We start from the raw sequence: 21053 nt of genomic DNA, 5'->3' as shown, positions 1-21053 counted from the left end.
GGAGGGGGGGGAGATATGCCCCCACAGTGCTAGATATTGCTGGGGGGAGCGTGGAGGGGGGGGGGGGAGCGCTTACCCAGTCCCTGTCTGCGGCCCGCGCTGGACCTCCTGCGCTGGCCGCGGCTTCCAGGAAAATGGCCGCTGGCCTCCTGCACTGAGTACATGTCCTCAGTGCAGGGGGCCGGCGGCCATTTTCCTTTAGCCGCGGCCGTGTTCTGCTTCTGGAAGCCGCGGCCAGCGCGGGCCGCAGACAGGGACTGGGTAAGCGTGCCGGGGGGCATATGGCACCCTGCCCCCCCGGCCCAGCCCGACATTGGTCTGCGCCCTGAAGTAGGCGCTGCCGAAGTGTGCGCTGCCCGCGCCTGCCCCGCCCCCTGTCGGACACGCCCCCCCCGGCCTGCTGCCGTTGGCTAATTGGTCCTGACGCACTTCTTTCCATGACGTCGTGCTGTATGGCTATTTGGCTACATGTGTCAGCTGGGAGGGGGTGTGTGACCCCGCCCAGCGTTACGGACACAGTGTCCGGATGATTGACACATGTAGCCAAATATATAAGAGATATACATATACACACACACACACATGTGATTTGTATTGTATATACAAGATATGTGTGCGGCCGTCGAATATTTTCTGGTTTTTGTAAGCGGCCCCCCAGCAAAAATAGTTGCCCACCCCTGATCTAGGATAAAGTCAATTTCTGTTTTTGAAAAATAAGGTGGCTTGGTCACAATTATTTGCAATGATTTTGCTTTGTTCTTGAGCGAGACTGGGTCCACATGTAGCCAGAACCCTCCATAAATTAGAAGCTATGTTGGCCGATGACTTGTATTTGACATGTCCCATAAAAGTTTCTGCTGCACGTAGAAAGGTGACAGATTATGGCTAGTTAGTGAAGCTGTATCCTGCTAAAGGTTTGCTTATTTTAAACACTAATATTCATCCTGTCCTGTTTGCAATGTACATTTTCCAATAACATCTAGAAAAAAGTTGCCAGATCTAACTGATCAACATGTTTAAATGAGATTGCTTTCTTTACTACAAAGCAGATTTTATTTGTTGCATGTGAATAGAAACCATTTTACTTACAGCATTTCCTATTATGATAGTTTTACATTATTACTGCTGTTGTTCAATACTTTTATGTTCATTTTTATTTTGTTTCTATTGAGAGTCACAAAAGGAAAAATATTAGTTACTTAGAAGTAAAGATGTTCCTGTATTACATTCAATTAACTATTATCTACTTTATCAGTTTTGTCATTGATGTTTATTTTTTACTGCAGATACTGGAATCCTTATCGAGACACTGATAAAAGCTAGGATGATAGCATAAATATATATATTTTTTTAAGCAAGGGTCATTTAAAAGTCATAATTATCAGCACGTTGACGCAGTGGTTAGCTCACGTCGCTGTGTACAATTTGTATGTTCTCTGTATTTGCACGGTTTCTTCTGGGTTCTCAATTGTCTACACAGTGTCCAATACCATTCTGCTAAAAGATAATTGGTTTGTGATAAAAAGATACTACCGGTAGTGCGTTATAGAGAATTTAGGGCCATATTAATCAATTATCAGGTTTTAGCCGTGATTATTATATTTTCATAGCAATAAGAAAACATTGATCTAAATCACATCCAGGGATTCCAATGTGAACCCATAAATGTGATGTGTAAAAGTAAAGTGATTGCTGATGCGCTTATGTTTTCTGTTGCTGGACCCATTGTGCATGTGTGTGCGGTGAGGGATCCCTCTCCTGTACTTCTTGGTTAATGTAGCCCATGGGCTATAGCTACTAGTACCAACTGAAGCTGCCAGGAGACCAAGCTTGGCTAATCCACCACCTTAGTAAGCTGCATTGCGGTCAGAAATGGGAACACCACAGCAGATGTCCAAGATATCAATATTTTTGGGAAACCGTTATGAAGCACTGCTGAACAATTTAGTGATTGGGAATACGAGGATCAATGTTGAAAGGTCTTCTTTTTAAATGTAGTTTATTATAATTAAGATGGTTCCGGTATAGCGGATCCATGGCATCTAGATTGACAATCATGTGGTTGACCACTCTTGGTCGAATGCATTTAGTTAGACACCTAAAGATAGTGGACAGCATCTAGATCAACCGTTATGAAAGATGGACCTAAGCATTTGGTCCACTGTAACGTAATTTAACTAAATCGGTAGATGCAAGTGTTTCACTTTTATTTATGTCTGTCGTGATGTCAGTGAGGACACTGTATAAGTGTACAGTGTCCCCTCGCTATGCTCGGCACACTATTATCTAACTTTATGCCCACTTGGATGGTAAAGTGTAAACCAAGTTGGTCTAAAGCTGGGGTAGCCAACCCTAGTCCTCGAGAGCTAACAACAGTGCATGTTTTGCAGGTCTCCTTACAGAATCACAAGTGAGCTAATTAGCTCCATCTGTGTATCTTTTAAAATGTCTCAGTGATTAATGAGTGCAGCTACCACTGGTCTAAAGCAAAGAAAAAAAAATCCTGAAAAACTCGTGTTGACATTGTGACGGTCGACCACGTTCCCATCGCCTAATGCTTGAGTCCATTACTGTCGATCTGGACACTGTCGACTATCTTTTAACCAAGAGCGGTCAACCACACGATTGCCAATCTAGACGCCATCGAACGGATACAATTTTTAAGCACAGTGCTGAAAATGATTGGGATACAGTCTATGTGTAGTATACTGGCCTTTAGTCATTACACTTCTAGTAAAGGTGATTACTCTTGCTGATAACTCCATGGAAATACATGCCGTAGTACAGTGGTAGCCAACCCTAGCCCTCGAGAGCTACCAACAGTTCACATTTTCCAGACAACCTAGCTGCTGCACTCATTAATCACTGACACATTTTAAAAGATACACAGATGGAGCTAATTAGCTCACTTGTGATTCTGTGAGGAGACCTGCAAAACATGCACTGTTGGTAGCTCTCGAGGACTAGGGTTGGCTACCCCAGCCGTAGTACGTTTTTTAGTGCTGTTGTCTTTGACATTTTCTTTTCTGGTTATTTCAAAAACCTGCTTATTAGTGCATGTTTAAATGCCTAAAATGGTCATTTTCAACATACATCTAAAAATAGATGCATATGTTGGTATAATTTTCATGTCCTGTTTATATTCTCCATATAAAGACAAAAAATACTTGTTTTAAATATCCTTACTTATTGAATTATCCTATACACCATTCTAACTTAAAAGAATGCAAAGCTTCCAAGTGCCTTACATACAGTTTGTATGCAGATATATTAGCCCTTTAGTGCCCTTTTCAGATCGCACAAAAAAAAACGGTATTTTGCTGATTTTTAACTGCTTTAAAACGGTAATATGTGCGGTCCTAAAGGTGCAGAGTGATTTTACAGTTTCCAAAAAAAAAATGGTTTTTGGAAACGGTAAAAAAAGCGGGTCCAACCCATTTCAGACCCGTTTATTTTGCTCTCTGAAACGGTACCCAGGCAGCAGTGTTCCCTCTAAGCTGTGCGCGTGTGCGCACGCACACATCTCACCAAGCATGTGCACAGACATTACAACAGGGCGCACAAAGCAGCAGTTGTCCCGTTTTTGCAGTTGTGGACTAAATTAATGTATGTTTCACCCAATAACTACATCATGTGCTGTGTTTTGAATGTTTAAATGTTTTAAATGTTTAATATCATTTGAAGAAAAGTTAACACAGATGCTGAACGTCGTTTTCCAGTTATATATAGAAGTGACGCACAAAAATAAAAATTTCCTTCCAAATTTGCACAGCCAAAATCTTTTGCCGCACACAGCCTTCGTAAAATTAGAGGGAACATTGCCAGGCAGCAGTGAGCACTATTGGTCCCCAGCGCAGTGCATATGTAATGAGTGGTCGGCTCATTAAATATGCACTGCGCTGGCTCAGAGCGGACCAGCTGATGCTCAGTGTCAGACCCCCTACCCTTACCCTTCCAGCGTCCTGGAGCTCTCCTCCCTGCCTGCAGTGCGGGAGCTCCTGCTGGCAGTCTAGGTGCAGGCTCTGGTGCCTGATCCCCTCTCTCTATACGTCCAAGAGGTCACTGCCCAGCGCATCTCCGGGATGTCTCCGCTGCTTTCACACCGCAAACCTGCTTTAGACCAAGTATTTACATGCGATGTGAAAGGGGTTAAACTTGCTCTGACCCGTTTAAAAAAAAAAAAACGTTTTAAATACCTGGTCTAAGCAGGTTTTGCGCTGTGAAAGCAGCATTAGTCATATTTATTTCCCTGTGGTTTAAGAGATGAACTCCATGTTTTTGATGTGATTATACAGTACATTGTAAAGTTTGACACAATCATATCTTGTTTAAGTTATTGTGACCTCTGTAGCATTTCTGAGAGTCCATTAGTCAGTTTTGTAACTGTATACCTTATTAAAAATGCATTTTTAGTGAGGGGTGAAGCAGTTTGCAAAATTGGGTTTTAATAGCACACTGAACTCTATCTGCTCTCCCATTTAGCATCATCACCAAGCTGTCTGCAGCCTGGTTACAAGGCCATAACTAGAGATGCACGAGCAGTGTGCAGAGCCCTGTGGGCAACACTTCCGTGTACTCACAGCTCCTTCAGTTCAGATAATTATTTATTTATTTATTTATCAGCATCTTGTATAGCACAGCATATTCTGTGGCGCTTTACAATAGGAGACATAATGCAGATAGAATAACGCATCTTTGCATGATCTAAAGTGCACTCTGTCAGGTCACGCTGCACAGGCCATGGGAGGAACAATACATCAGCCCTAGTGTACTGTATGTTCTAATCAAGAACAATGTAGAAGTTTCACAGTAGACAATAGACAATATTATTATATTATGTGTTTTGAAAAGATGGGCCAGATTTGATCCAACCATGTACAGCCCATAAATAAACTCTTTTACTTTAAGGGTAAAGGTGCCCTACACTATGCGATTTTTGGGCCGATGTCGGCACTTTGAGCCGATAAATCGGGTGAAATCAGAATGTGTGTGTGACATCCGATCTGATGTGCGGTCCCTTGCAGATCGGTCGGATCAGGAGGTCGGACGGGCTGCCCATAAGATCATGTCTAACCTTGCATCCAGATTGTGGGTGCTGGTGCTGCAGCGTGCGGTGAGGAGCAGCAGGTCAGATGGCAGGTGTTCAGCACTAGCGGGTGTTTAATACAACTGTCTGGCGTGTGTTAAGTATTCTGGGCCCGCCGCGTGGCTAGTGCAGCGAGCCCACAAGGGGGGGGATCCACGTCCGTCCGCCCCCCCCCCTTGTCGGGATTCCAGCGTCAGGATTTTGACCGCCGGGATTCCGACTATCGGGATTACGTATCAAACCCCACCGAACAATGTACATGCATGTAAGTACACACGCACATGTATATGTCCGTGTGTAACCGAAACACTGCCATCCGCTGGCAGTGAAACTACATTTATTTCTATTTCACACGCACAGAAACACAAAGGCAATCACAAGGTAGCTACATATACATATTTACATATACATCTGAGTTAAGGATTCTGATTTGATGTGCTACTATTCTATTTCAACTTAGTACTGGTTGATTTTGTATGCTCTACTACGCAAATATTCTCTTATTATGTGCCCCTACTTATCTTTGACTTAATGTACCTCAATGCCTTTAAGTAATTGGGCTATTCTTTCCCTGTCTTAAAGGTAACTTGCATATCCTGATTATAATTTAAGTAATTGGGCTATTCTTTCCCTGTCTTAAAGGTAACTTGCATATCCTGATTATAATATTTGTCCTTTAACAAAGTGCAGTGTGATAAAATGCTGGATTGTTGCATATCACCTATGTCTATTTGAGATATCTTGCTTTTGTTTTGTAGATGTTTTATTGCAAATAATTCAATTCAAATTACTGGATTAAAAAAAAATACCCTGTGCAGTTTTATATTTTGGATTAAACACAACAGAAAGCTGCAAATGCCATGATTTATAAATCACCCAAACAGAAATCATGGCACAAAACATCTTGAATAACTTAACCCATTATGAAAACCCTTAAATGTATGTCGTTTTGCAGAATTTGCCTCTAGCTGTTTACCACTTATAGATGGAGCCGGGCTCTTCTTTGCCCGCCATCTGTATTTGCAAAAGGGGACGCGCGCGCACGAGATGACAGCTTCCCCTGGGTCCGGCTTGTCGGCGGTCACCCGGGGTCCCCACCGCCTCCCCGCACCCCCCCCCCCTAACCCTGTCCGTCTCCCTGAAGCAGAGACGGACAGGGTCCCGTTGCCCCGGCGCACGGACACTGAGACGTGCGTGAGACGCACGCGCGTCTCAGTCAGATGGCGAGCCGGTGACGTTCTGGCGATTCGCCAGCAAAGATGAGCCCGGCCCCATCTGTACATTTGTCCAATTTACTGTCTTGAAATTGCTTGACTTCAGAATCGGTGTGTAGGCTTTACCCTGACTGGACATTCTTCAACTGAAGTTTTGTTCTTTATAAGAATAGCATTTATGTTGCAATAGGAAAACTTTCGGTACTTGTGTAGTTTCACGGCGCCAGTATGGCACCGTGCGTCTGAGTCCCCTTGCAGGGTTCGCTTCGCTCGCCCACGCTGCGGGCTCGGTGGCTCGCTACGCTCGCCACGCTATTTAAAATCAACTCCATGCCAACATGGATAGTGGGGGTATGAACTATCCATGTTGGCCATAGTTTATGGCGAGCGTAGAACCCGGAAGTAGCCATGCTGGCGCTGTGAAACTACACAAGTACCAAACTTTCTCCAGTGGCCCTGAAAAAAACCTTTATTAAACTGAAACAATGTATTTTTATGTGCCTACTACGGATCTTAAATCCCACCCCACCATTGATCTGTTTATATGTGTGTGTGTCTGATTGTACACCTGGCATGCTTAGCTGAACTAGATTTTAACCAGCGCAATTATAGTAAAAAGTAGTTAGTCCTTGTTTTATACGAACACTTGCAAATATTTATTCCTTTTTATAATGTACATTATTTAAAGGAAACATTTTTAAGGTAGTAAGCTTTCACTCACAACTATATAAATGTGTTGCATATAAGAGACCAAAAATGAGCGAAGTCTTTCCCTTATTTAGTTCTAATTGTCAGTACCTTGTCCTCTGAGCATGAGATCAATAGCAGCAATCTATAATTCCATAGTTATTGTGTTGGTGACTCATCCACTGATTATCCTCATGTGATTCTATAGATTCCTACTCTGATACAAAGTTTGTCATCCAACTTGCTAACCACTGCAATATAACATAGGAAATATAATATTGAAGGTAGCCTTTATCTTTTTACTTGGGAAAGCCTTGTTATTAACCCTTTCAGTGCCATCATCTCTGAGAGAATTGCTAGAAAATGCCAATGTTGCTCACATTTGTTATATAAATCAAAAAAAATGTATGCAATAAAACCTTTATATATGAAATATAATCGAAACATAACATTACATGTCATTATGATAAATAAAAATGTTTGCTTGACAATTTTTTACACCTATTTTTACAAATTCACTTGGCACTCAAAGGGTTCAAATAAATCTCCACAAGTGGATCAAAATTGCATTGCATGTTTATATTGTTACATAAAAAAGTTACAGGTTAAAAACATTTTATTCCTGATTTGTATTCAGTTAGATATAATGGTACTTCTGTAGTTTCACGGCGCCACCGCGCGCACAGTCTGTAACAGAAACTTGGCAGCCTGCCAGGGGCTCTGTTTCACTGTGCGCGTGCCGCTCTAGCTCTGTCTGACTGAGCTTGTGCCGCTCTAGCTGTACGTAAACAGCGTAGCGGCCGGCCAGCAGCAGCAGCGCTGCCCAGGCGCTGACAGGTCAATGTCACTGTGGCACTTGTAGTTCCACAGTGAAATAGGCAGTGCCTGGGCACCGCTGACAACGGGGGTATGTTAAAGTGGACACCCCGGCACAGCGATGCCGGGGCTTCTATACTGTACGCGAGATTCAGACGCAACTGCGTCTGAATCTCGAGTCACATAGATAGCCGCTAAGAAGCCGGAAAGCCTGGATTCAGACGTGGCCCTAGGGGAACACTATTGAAACCCACCCTCAGTGCCACTAGTGGACGCCACAGCTGTGGACCGTGTAAATCCCACTATCCACGCCCACCCGAAGCGTGGCGAGCGGCAGCGGTACGCGTCCTACAACCTTTTCATACCCCCACTATCCACGTCGGCGTGGAGTTGAGAATAGATTAGTGTGGCGAGCCCGAAGCGTGGCGAGCGCACGCGGATACCTTCACAGCTATCCGCTTCCCCTCGCGGGCTTCACAGGTGTCAGCGTCCGCTCGCCACGCTTCGGGCTCGGTGCGTGGCGTGCAGATGCTGACACCTGTGAAACCCGCGAGGGGACGCGGATAGCTGTGAAGGTATCCGCGTCCCCTCGCGGGGCTCGCTGCGCTCGCCACGCTTTGGGCTCGCTGCGCTCGCCACAATAATCTATTCTCAACTCCACGCCGACGTGGATAGTGGGGGTATGAAAAGGTCATAGGACGCGTACCGCCGCGCCTCGCGGGGCTTGCTGCGCTCGCCACGCTTCGGGTGGGCGTGGATAGTGAGGCTGATTCAGGAACACATTCACACCTGCACACACACACCTGAGACAGTAAAGACGAAATTTTCGGCTGACTGACTGACTACGCAAACTGCATAGCTCTCTGACTGACTATGTAACGCTGTCCGCGCGCGTCTAAGCCGAAGTGCCGGGAGTGTGAATTGAGACGCTAAAAGCGTCTCAAACCGCAATATAAGTTAGCGTCTACATTCGGGACACCCCCTGTGGTAGCGGTGTGCCGGGGTGTGCGATTTATAAGCCCCGTTTAGCCCTGTTTGTCTCCTTTTTACACTTCATTACATTTCAACTAGAGTGGCACGCGCGCAGCGCTACGCTACATCACGTTACACCATAACACTTTAGCTAGAGCGGCACGCGAGCCTCTGGCAGGCTGCCAAGTTTCTGTTACTTCCGGCGCCGTGAAACTACAGAAGTACCGATATAATTTTTAAACCGTGTCTTAAGTCCTATTAACCAACAGTAAACCTGGTATAAAGGCAGGGCCGGCTTTACCACTAGGCAGCTTTAGGCAGCTGCCTAGGGCGCCAGGATCTAGGGGGCACCACCAAGTCTGCCTGTCAAAAAATCAATGATGTCTGTGACGATCCTTGTTGTACTTAATGCAGGTGGCTGCTGTGGAACCTCTAAGACCTCATCTCCATACTTTCTCTTGAGGCATCCTTCCCTACGTTACTGCCCTCTCTTCCTGTACTCTGTTATGTGTGGCAAAGTGGAGGGTGCTGGGGGCCTCCAGGGAAAGCAGGGGTCTTACCCACCTTCCTGGGGGGCTGGGTGGACCACAACATTTTTGGGATGCTACCTGCCTAGTATGCATTAAGGGGTTGGAAAATGGTTATTGGTTGAAGTATGGGGGGGGGGGGGGCAGTAGGTTGAAGTTTTGCCTAGGGTGCTTAGAAGCCTTACACCGGCCCTGTATACGTGTTTTTGTGAATTGTGTCATCGACCCTCACTGCCACACCTGGAAACATCACTGATGTGGATACTATGCACATGTTATTTCCCAATTGGCCCATCACCTGATCAAAAGAAGCAGTTTTTCTGAATTGAATAGCACTACAATGGAAGCAATGAGAAGACTGGCATAAAAATCAGAATGCATGTCTTTTTTTATGCAGAGGAAAAATAACCTGGAGTAAGATGGATGAAACCAGACAGGGTGGCTAAAAGACATGTACTACAGACACACACCCACTCATGGCTGACAGATGGTGACTAAGTGCAATCAGGGCAGCAGAGGCGTTGTGATGGTGACTGCCAAGGGGCACACTCACTGCTTAAGTCATCCTCCCCAGGTTACTCTGCTTATCCAACTTGCTGACTTCCATGGTCATGGCTGGGCTTCATGTGATTGATGCTCCATCCCTGAATACAATGGCATGTATTCAATGCCGGTGCGAGCGGCCGGCGAGGGGGTTAAACTGCGAGGATCGCAGAAAACCAGTGATCCTCGCAGTTTAACCCCCCGCGCCGGCCGCTCACACTATGCAACGTTCCGGGGGAATCCTCACCGTCACAGAACTGCGAGGATTCCCCTAAACTGCGAGAGCCGAGGCTAGTGCAGCAAACTCGCTGTAATTAGCCTCGATTCTCGCAGCTTTTGGAGGCACATTCGCAAATTCCCCCTCGCTCAAAAAACGGAGCGAGGGGGAATTTGCGTATGAGGGGGGTCCGTTGAATACTGACAGGGTGAGCGGTGACTGCGAGCAAAAAGTCCTGCTCGCAGTCACTGCTCGCCCACGGCATTGAATATATGCCAATGTATCTGAGCTCCGTTTTCCTGATGAGAAGCTGCTGCTGGTCTCCCATTGATAATGCTGCAGGGGGAATGGAGGATGATGGAGGTGGTAATAATAATGAAGTTGGAGTAGGGCTTCTGGTCAAGATCACTGCTTTACTACCCAAAACTCCTCGGTGGGTGTCCATTTAAGTATCCCGATGTCACTCTTCCGTGCCCAATCCCTGTCACATTAGCACCGGAGTATTGGGGAATCTGGGAGTTTTGTGTCTCTTATCAAGGCAGTCGTGGTCTCCTGCAGGTGGTTAGGCAAGTTTGACTTGTATTCCCTGATATTCCTCATACTGATCACTTGTGACTGGAAATCATCATAGTAGAAGACTGCTCCCTAACAACAACACTTAGTCATTTTGGGGATAATTTTTTATATTGTCAGAGCCCTAAAACTTAGGAAATTTGTTTGTTAATGAATCAAAGGGTAGAACATCAATAGGTCAACACATGAAAAGCTCCACCTGGCTTTTTCAGGATCTTTTGTGTCAATGCCGACACCTGAGCACGCCATGCCATTCACACCGTTGTCAACCTTTCATTCTATTTTTTCAACCCTGATTAACAGCATATTGCTATGTTATTAATAAGACTATCCCCTAAGTTTGAAGGGTTTGTACACACTGGAGCAGCGGATACTCATCTGCGAAACTTGAGCCCAGATTCTATGTACACATTAGAACAATATTTATGAATGCAGAAATGATTGTTCTATCCTTCATAAGCAAAAACAAGGTGGCTAGTGATATTGCTAAGTTTGATGTCCAGCACATAAAACCCATCATCCGTGATCTCGCAATCCGTCTTAACTGTAAAAAGTTTAATTTATGTTCTGATTTGTTTTGTTTGTAAATGGTCAAAAAGTATGAAAATGTTAGTGGTAATGTCAGTGTACTTACAAATCATATTAAATTCAGTCAGATTAAAGGGTATTCCCTGTGTACCCAACACTTTTTGAAATACAATAACAAAGGTCTAGTGAAATGTCATGTAATTTTTACTGCTACCCAGCTAAAGTCATTGCTCCCTATTGGAATCATCAGTGATTGGAGTGCATACAGAAGATGGTCCTACGATGTCCTCTATGTTTTAGGTATTCAGAGTGTATTTTGCAGGATGTTACTAACAGGTGTAGCATACTCTAAAAAAAATAGTCAAATATATATATTTTTTTTATAAAGAACACATTCATGTTACATTTAATTGCAAATGTAGTAGAGCTCCTTGTATGGCCACTTTAAATTTATATATGATAGGAAATATAATGTCATCTTCTGTTCTGATGCTGTGGGGGTCTCTAAGGTTTAGCTCTGAATATCAGTCAGGATTGTTTTTTTTTTTTGTTTTGTTTTTTTGCTTGTGACATATCTAGATTTCTATTGCTTATGGACAATGCTTAGGAGCCACAGTTGTCTCTTTTTTCAGTGTTTCTTGACAGCCCTGTCATGGCAGCAATCTGATCAGCAGATGTGGAGATTTCCCAGCCAAAGGATTCATTTTGTGACAACAGGTTGCTAAAAACAAAGCAAGTCCTAAAAAATAATTTTGTATACAACCTACTGTAAACAGTAAAGTAAAGGAACTGTGTACAAATGAAAATTTTGGGGAAGTCATTAACGTTTTTTTTTTTTTTTTTTTAAGCGGTCCGCAACATAGTTCTGTCCTTTTTTTAGTGCTTGCAATTTTTGAAAAAGAATAGCTGCTTCTGTATTTGTATTAACTCTCTACTTCGTCCATCAGGGGCCACAGTGGGGTATAGACCTATGGATGAGTGGAGCCTGGCACTTTTTTTTTATGACTACGACTGACTGCCCCCCCCTCCAACCCTAAGTAATGTGCCGGTAGAGAAATGCTTAGGGGATATGGTCATATGGTCGAACGAAAGATGGTCGACAGTCATTAGGTCGACACCACTAGGTCGACTTACTGAAAGGTCAACCGGGGTCTAGGACGACATGGGACAAGGTTGACACAAGCATGGAGTTTTTCATTGTTTTCTGAGCCGACATGTGCCGACAGGCGGTATTTCATGCCCTAATATCCACTAGGGCATGGTGGGAGAATAATAGTGTGCCGACCATAGCGAGCGGACGCGGTCCACTTTAACCTGTGTCGACTGTCGACATTCGGGTAAAATAAAAAACTGTGAAAAACCCCATGTTGACCTTTTGACTGTCCACCTAGACCCTTGATGGCTAACCTTGACACTCCAGATGTTGTTGACCTACACACCCCAGCATGCCCTCCATCAGTTTTAGCATGACCATTGGTCCTAGGAAAAGTCTTGAGGATGGGGGTTGCTGCATTACAATGAGCCCAGCACAACCACTTGAGGTCAATGCTAGAGAACAGCATCCTGCCCATCACCGCAGTAGCCATGAATCATTTACCATGGAAGAATTACAAGGTCCTCTTTCCTCGGTATTTACTCACAACCACTTGAAGTCAGCATCTGTGTGCTGCCGCCTGCAGAAGGTACAGTACTGTAGGAATGGACATTACATTGCGATGTTTCACTACCTGCAATGTTTTTTTTTTTCAATGGTGTAAGTTTTACCATTTGATGGTGTTTCCGATGGTCCCGTCCACCAGCCAGCTCTTCGCGCATGCATGGTCAAGCTGAAGATGTTTGTGCCTGCATAAAAACGGGCCTATGCTAATCATATTATTTTCTTTCCTATAAAGTTCCTTTGATGACCATCATTTAATGGTGGAATTCCGATGTCCATCCCTACAGTATTGCCCTTCTCCCTGACAAGATGGGAGTTCGAGATTCCCTTCAGAGGAATATATGTCTATTTAATATCTGGTATATCTATATATTTGTATTTATACTTAATAACTAGTTTATACTAATGGTGTCTACACACGGCAGATCCTGCCATGAGATGCGAGTCCCAACGCGATCAGATCACATCGGGACTCGCATCTCACGGCATGCTAGAGGGGCACAATTTACACTATATAGTGCAGATCTGCACTATATAGTCTTGCCTGCCCTCTCTATCTGGCTGCCTATTATGCGCTCACATGGGAGCGCGCATCGGCAGCGCATCAGGCTCGCAAGCCCTAAAAAAGCATGCAATTTGCATGCGATATGGCTTCCCATGTTACCTATATCGGGAACATGGGAAGCCAAATCTTACCGTCTATACACACTATAAGACAAATATCTGTTGAGAGTTGTGTCACTCCTCCTTGTATCTTACATGTGTGAAGTGTATTATGGCAGGTTAAAAACTTCTCAGAAGCTCTTTGATTGTAAACAAATTTTACACAGTCACACGCTATTATGTGTATCAATCCTGTGACACAACTGCATGCCCTTCTCAGGGGCCAGTTCCAGAAATTACACTGGCATGGACGATGACCCTTATGAGTGTCATGTCACACCTGGCCTTCTCAGAAGGATAGTCGTTCGGAACTCTGGCAATTTTATTGGGTCCCTTGGCTGCACTTGAATCTGCATGGGCACAGATACTCACCAAACCGTTGGAGTCTCTAATACAGGCTATGTCTACCTCTTCCCATTTACCAGGTCTGTGTTCTCAATAAGTAAAATGCTGATTCCCCCCATTCTCCAGTCAGATGACTCAAAGGAGGAAGAATGCATCTTATTTGTCGAGGATGGGGAGCTTCGGGAGCTCTCCGATTCCAAAGGAGGGAAATCCTCCTCCGAGACATCTATCCAGGCAGTAGAAGCTCTCATCTTCATTGTAATACAGGTACTGGGGGGGTTCTGATTTGAATCAGGAGCCTTCCAAACCTCTCTTCTGCAGGAAACAAAAATCCTTGTTCACCTTTCCTATAACGCAGAAACTTGATGATCAGTTGGAACTGGCAAGGAAACATCCCAAGAGGATGCCAGAGCAAAATGGCAGACTCAACCCCCTGGTTGATTAGTTTGTGTGGATGGTTTTGCCGGTAACAGGTGCCACCTCTTTAAAGGAGTTGGCAGATTAAGGTAATCTCTAATTTTTAAAGTCCATTTATACAGTGGGTGAGGTTATTTTCAGACCTACCCTGGTGCGTTCTTAGGTTACTAAAGCCATAGAAACCTTGCTGAAACACATGATTAAAGGACTTTAATCTGGTTGTTCAACAGACGATCTCCTCACCTTGGCTGATTACATCAAAGAGTCTGCCATTTACAGAAGAAACTCCTCAAGAGTGCTCACACACAAACGATGCATGCAGGCCCATTGTGGGGAGGTTACTAGGGTGCTGGTAGGCCTTGTCTTGTGCTGTGCGACCACCCACAGCCTACCGACAAGAGTTGTAATTTTTGAACATTTGTTAAATGACAACGGCTGAATGAGGCCCTTGGCACTGACAAGGCATGCTGTGTGCTAGGAGGTTCAGGTGTATGCAACGCTTATGTGTGGTGTTTGTGTGTGCTGTGTGGCACAAAGAGGCAATCTATTTTTTTCCTATATCCAAAAACCGTGCCGTTTCTCTTCTCTGTCTGGAATGTCACCATTTCTCATCCCTGCTGTGATGCTCCTAGCACAGGACTAGTCTGCATATCCATGCTGAAATACAGATAACACCGTGTTAGAAGCACCACAGCAGGGAGCGACACCCTTGAGCAGGGAAGAGGAACTGCATGGGTTTTGAAAGATGCAGGGTGCTTGAATGAACACTAGGTTACTTCTCATATATTCCTATATATTTAATTTCGTTTGAAAATCGGATGGGCACAATTATTACTACAGAATCAAGAACTAAAGGTGGATACACACTACGCAATTTGTGTACCTGTTGATATTGGTGGTGGCATGGAACCGGTGCAGTGCCAGTATTGGCAAGTGCATACACACTTGCCGATGTTGAGGAGAGGGAGGGGGGAGCTGCGAGGGGAATGGGGGCCATTCTGTAGCATGGCCCTTGTTAACAATGTGCTCCCTTTTCATGTATCCGCAGACTAATGGAGGGCATCATAAACGACCCACGGGAGCGCGCGTCAGTGATGATATTTAGCATACACACCAAGCGATATTTTAAGATATCGCTCAGAAGGGGGAAAATTACTGATATAAATGTAAAATATCGCTTAGTGTGTATTGGGCTTATATACAAATCGTTGTCGTGCCAATTGCCACGTGCAACTCTCGTGATTGATGATATTCCGTCGCCATGCGCATGTGTCAAATTTGCTCCTGCTGCTCATAGAAACTGAGCGGGGAATTGCAACATGGAGATTCCACATCACAGGTGTCAATTTGGCACAACAAGTATGGGCAAGAAGGGTGGCGATCTGTCAATGGTCAGCGCAGCTACATCTTTACGTGTTTTTACATTTCGAGGATTATTTCAATTTCACCTTTCTGATAACCAAGACAAATGTACTTCAAGAAGTTATTATCTCTTCATCCAGGCTGCATATGCTATTTTGTGGACTAATAATCTGGGAGGAAAATAATTTTGAAGTGACTCATTTGTGTTTCCTAGAATCCAGCATCCTCTGTTAGCTACAAGAGCTTCTATGAGAAAATGCATTAAGTGGCTGTCTAGGCTTTGCAATGAGATTAGCATCAGCATGACTGCTTGCAATATATTCTGTACTAATCTGTGAGCACGCAGGGTGACCTCATATGCTTTCCACATTACCATTACTGCACCAGCTTTTACCAGGTGCTGAAGAAAAACACTACCGTCAGACCTTACAGTAAGTTTATTCAGTCCTGTGCCTTTGGGCCATCACAAAGGATGTGGCAGCTAGCCATATTGTATAGGCCACATCTGTACATCAGTATGTTTATGATGCCACTGCCACCATAGATAATCACATACTGTATGTGACAAAGCAACCCAACAAATACAGCTTTGTAATGATTATAGTCCAAGACATTTTACTACCTGGTAGAAGAGGTCTTCCATATCTATCTACATGTTCATGGGCATATTTATTTTTTATACACGCGCAGTCATCAATACCTTTTTAGAACAGCTGAATTGCAAGTATTAGGTTTGAAAGCAGTGTTCTGATGCTTGGAAGTGTTACCATTGTCAGTTATAACAACTACTGTGTTACAGATTATCTTGCTCCAGGCATCAGCAGTTCTGACAAAACTCACTTGTAAGGAAATAATTTATCTTAAAGGTTTAACAAGCATCCAATTACTTTAGAAAAGGAACTATGTCCAGATGTTATTAGTGTTTTACACAAGTGATGGATTTCCCACTAGGTACATTCCCATAGCTCCCAACTGTCCTGCTCTCTGTGGGAATGTCCGCATCTATTCATGCCCCCACAGCGGTGAAAACGAGGGGGTGCTCAGCGAGTATATGCCATGCCCCTTTCCACTAGGCCGTGCCCCAAAATTTGGGCAAACCTCCCTCTGCAATCCAAAATTGGGAGGTATGCATTCCTATGGATGCCACTTGCTGGACGCAGCACAGTAATCTCTGCATGAAAGTACTGCTAGACAAGGCATGGGGTGTTTTTTTCCCATTACAACTTTATTTATTTTGCAACTGGAAGAGGAGTGCACTGGCCGTTTGAATGTGTGTGCAGGACTGCCATCAGAAACTGTGGTGCCATGGGACTGACAAAATAGGTGACCCCCCTATTGTTACAAGTGTGTGCAGGCTCAACAAATATTGACTACCTTAAAAAAAAAAATGTTTACTGTGTTTCCCACTCACAAAATAAAATTCTGGTACTGATGCAAGGTTTTTTTTTTGTGTGAGGGTGAAACACTGTATACAATGTTGTTGTTTTTCTTACACATACACACACACACACAAACCACCAGCCTCAGGCAGTGTTTTACAGCCAATTAATCATTACTTTTTTCATGGTAAGCGGCGATAAAATTATTAGTAGAATTATTGTGTTCAAAACTTAAGAATTGGCAAATATGGCCCGAATTGTCTAAATTCTCTCAAACACATCGGTCCATTTTTTTCTCAAGACATTTAACCTTTATCAGAATGTTATTGGAAACATTTTATTTGTTCTTTAAAACAAAGATTTATGACTGGTGAACAGTAGTCATTTTATAATTGTGCTTTAATTTCTGATAGGCTGTTATAGTAGAACAGATATTAAAAGGATAAGTAACAAAGGACAAAATCGTGAGACCCGGCATTTCTACCTGGGTAGCAAGCAGGGTTGAACATGGGTTCAACGCAGCTCGCTGTGCAGTGTAAATGGGTAACCTGGGTTAATTGGACCCGTTCCCTTCAATGAAAAAGGAGGCGCTTGTAGAAAAAGACATTCTGAGGACATATTCTCCTATGTACACCATGCCAACATTTCAGTAACATTTACTATATAGCCTGCATTAAGATTTATTGGATACAGGTCAGTAGAATCTATTGATTCTTTGCAATTTAATGTATTTTAGAAATGTTCTAGAAGAGAGGAGGGTGCAGAATACATTCTCATATTGAACTTGTACACTCAGTTGTTTTCAGCTTAATCACTGCAGAATTTGAGACTCTACCTATGGTACTATGATTTAGATCAGCTACTCACCAGCCTGCCACCTACTGGCTTATATGGTTTAACATGTTAAAAAAAGTACTATCACTTGAAATTGTAGTAGTGAGGATAAAAGGAGGACCACTTGCCTAAACTAATTAACAATGCAGCTTATCAATTCATCCGGTATCAGAGACCGCAGCAACAAGGCATATAGAGCCTCATTCTGAGGTTAGGAGTAAAGCAAAAGAGCAAGTAACTCTGCACCTTGGAATAACCATGCTCCCCTGTATTTGGTGCAGATTTAAAATGTATTTACCCTGCACGCAAAATAATGTATTTGCAGATTGGTTTGTCCAGATGAACAGGTACTGTATTTGTTTTTGTTTTGTTTTTACTTCTAAATCAGAATCTTGTCTCAAAATGAGACCAAAAAAACTTTTTGTTTTGAAACAAAAATACAGCCAGTTATAAAGCTGTGCAACTTATATTTTCTGTTAATTTAATTTGATTATGACTTTGTTCAGTTGATCTTAGAACAGTTCAACCCTGCTCAACAGTTCAATACTGTAGGAGACCGGAACTACTTTAACAACCATTAAACCGCTGCTCTAACCTACATTTTGCAGGCTTCCCCATGGCATGCATTTGTATTTAATAGAACTGGATGTGTTTGAGAAATTAAATGCACCAAAACACTAGTTAAAACATAATATCCAGTATTGCCAGATTACTCTGTGCGGCTTTACAGTTGGGGACAAACATGGTTATAAAAAAAGACTGGATTTATTTTATTTATTAACAGTTTCTTATATAGCGCAGCATATTCCATTTCACTTTACTAAAGGAGACCGTCAAAAGGTAGGAGGGCCCTGCTCTCAAGCTTACAATCTATAGGAAAATAGGTATTGATAGATAAGGATAAATACTGTAGTCTTTACTGCATTAATGCCACCAGAATGCAAAGGTTCCTGGTGTGCTGTAAGATACGGTGACCCAGCAGTTTGGCCATGGGTCAGGAGGATGGAAAATGTGAAAAAGAAAGAGTGGATATGTGTGGACTGTACAGTGGGGATGTAATTAGATAGGAATGATATATGAAGGTTAAGTGGCTGGTGCTGGAATTTGATAAGCTTGCCTGGAGAGGTGAGTTTTCAGGGAGCAATTAATGAGTGTGGATGAGAGACGCAGATCTTATGAGGAGCGTAGAGGTCGGGATATTAACTATTAGACAAAGCAGTAATGGTTAAAGTACCTACTACAGCAGTTTTGGCCCTGATGGCTCATTTACCTGTTGTAGACTCTTAAAGGGGCAGTACAGATGGTGTAATGGTTAGCATTACTGCCTCACAGCACAGAGGTCATGGGTTATATTCCCACCATGGCCCTAACTGTGCAGAGTGTGTATATTCTCCCTGTACTTGCAAGGGTTTCCTGTCACAATCCAAAAGTATACTTGTAGGTTATTTGGCTCCTAACAAAATTAACCCAAGAATGAATGTGTGTTCATGTACATGTGGTAGGGAATATGGATTGTAAGCTCCACTTTGGCAGGGACTGATGTGAATGTTTAAATATTTTCTGTAAAGCGCTGCGGAATACGTATGGGCTATATAAGAATCTGTTACTAAATAAATAAATACATAAAGGGGTAAATAATCATAGCATAAAATAATATAATTTCACAATATATTTATTTTAAATACAGTGCAAACTATAAAATACTGAATATATAGAATATATATATCTATACATAGTAGTTGTCGTTCTTTGATCACCCTTGCTGCTTCACAAAAACCTTCATTTCTAATGTTTACTTTATGGAAATTTTAACATTTAAAAAAAGAATAATGAAATGTGTTTTAAACCATGGTGTTGCTACTATAACCTTATTTGTTTTAATGTACAGTATGTTCTCTCTTATGTTTTGACAACATGATTACTTCTAATACTTTACGGATTTGAATTTAACAATCAATATTTTTCTTTATTGTAGATAAAATAGAGGAAGCACAAAAAAAGCTGTCAAGTCCGGAAGAGCCACAGAAAGGTAATGTTTCTCCATTGTTTTTTTTTTTGTTTTTTTTTTTTACTTTTCTCTTCTTTTTCTTGTTAATCTGTAAAATGTTGTCTAGTGCATTATATGCCATGCACCGCACTATTATCATCCCAATCGACTGATAATCTCTGAATTGGGCAATAATTGTATTTGATGTCTAGCATAAATCTAATGTTATTTTGCTGACGTGAACTAGACTTAAGATAACCACATTTACATATTAACCTAGCAGGGCATCTATCTTTAAACGCATTCAAGCGTAGTACAACAGTTTGTGTACTAGTGTGACTTTGTAAACACAGGGCGATAACTTATTAACTTTTCTTGAATACAATTCACTGTGGATGTGTTTAAGTAAGTAAAACTGTCACTACCACATTCACATAAGTGCCCAATGGAAAAAAAGCGCAAGAGCAATGGATATGGTTTCCAAGATTTAGCATTTTTGATATCGCAGTTGTACACATAGCAGCACAGTTTGTTGCACAAACAATCACAAAACTCTTGGGAACATGAATTGTGCCAGGCATTTTACAGATTCAAAATATTGTAAGGAGTTTGTATACCTTTTTTCCTGCGGGGGTGGTATAGGGTGTGGTAAAGGGTTCCGACAGTCATTAGCCCAATGTCGGGATCCCGACTGGCCGGACTCAGACAGCATGGTGAGCGCAACAAAGCCCCTTGCGGGCTCGCTGCGGGCATGGTGGCTCGCTACGGTCGCCACCTATTCTTTTCTCCCTCTGTGGGGGTCGTGGACCCCCACAAGGACAAATAGCCGTTGGCCGTCGGGAACCCGTCTGTCGGGTAAATGACTGTCGGGATCCCGACTGTCGCGACCCCGTCTGGCACCCTTTTCCTGCTAGCCACTTACATGTTCGCATAAACAAGAACAAATCTACATTTTTATACTGCTTAGGTTATATGCACAGTACATAGATTGTTTAAATAACTAAAACTGTATGGAAGGCTATGTACTTGTGAGCTCTCTAAACGGAAGCACAAGATCATTAATCATGTGGAAATTTGATTTCCTATCATAGGTTAAACCAGTGGTCCGGGAACTCGGTCCTCATTACCCCACGCAGTTCATGTTTTGCAGGTCTCCTCACAGAATCACAAGTGAAATAATTAACTCCACCTGCGGACCTTATATTATGTGTCCGTGAGTAATTAGTACACTTGTGCACCTGCTGGG

The 21053-nt window shown here is 43.0% G+C and overlaps 1 protein-coding gene across 4 annotated transcripts in view; it reads left to right on the top strand.

The window, feature by feature from the left end:
- Nucleotides 1–21053, top strand: part of HIVEP1 (HIVEP zinc finger 1) — a 219486-nt gene that overhangs the window by 116577 nt on the left and 81856 nt on the right. For all 4 annotated transcript variants that reach the window (XM_083187912.1, XM_083187914.1, XM_083187913.1 and 1 more), the window contains one exon: nucleotides 19796–19849. In XM_083187912.1, the coding sequence (XP_083044038.1) occupies nucleotides 19796–19849 (54 nt within the window). The remainder of the gene's footprint in view (nucleotides 1–19795; nucleotides 19850–21053) is intronic.

Source organism: Crinia signifera, chromosome 5, assembly GCF_055691185.1.
Source record: "Crinia signifera chromosome 5, ASM5569118v1, whole genome shotgun sequence".
NCBI lineage: Eukaryota > Metazoa > Chordata > Amphibia > Anura > Myobatrachidae > Crinia > Crinia signifera.
This window is presented reverse-complemented; position numbering and strand designations above follow the sequence as displayed.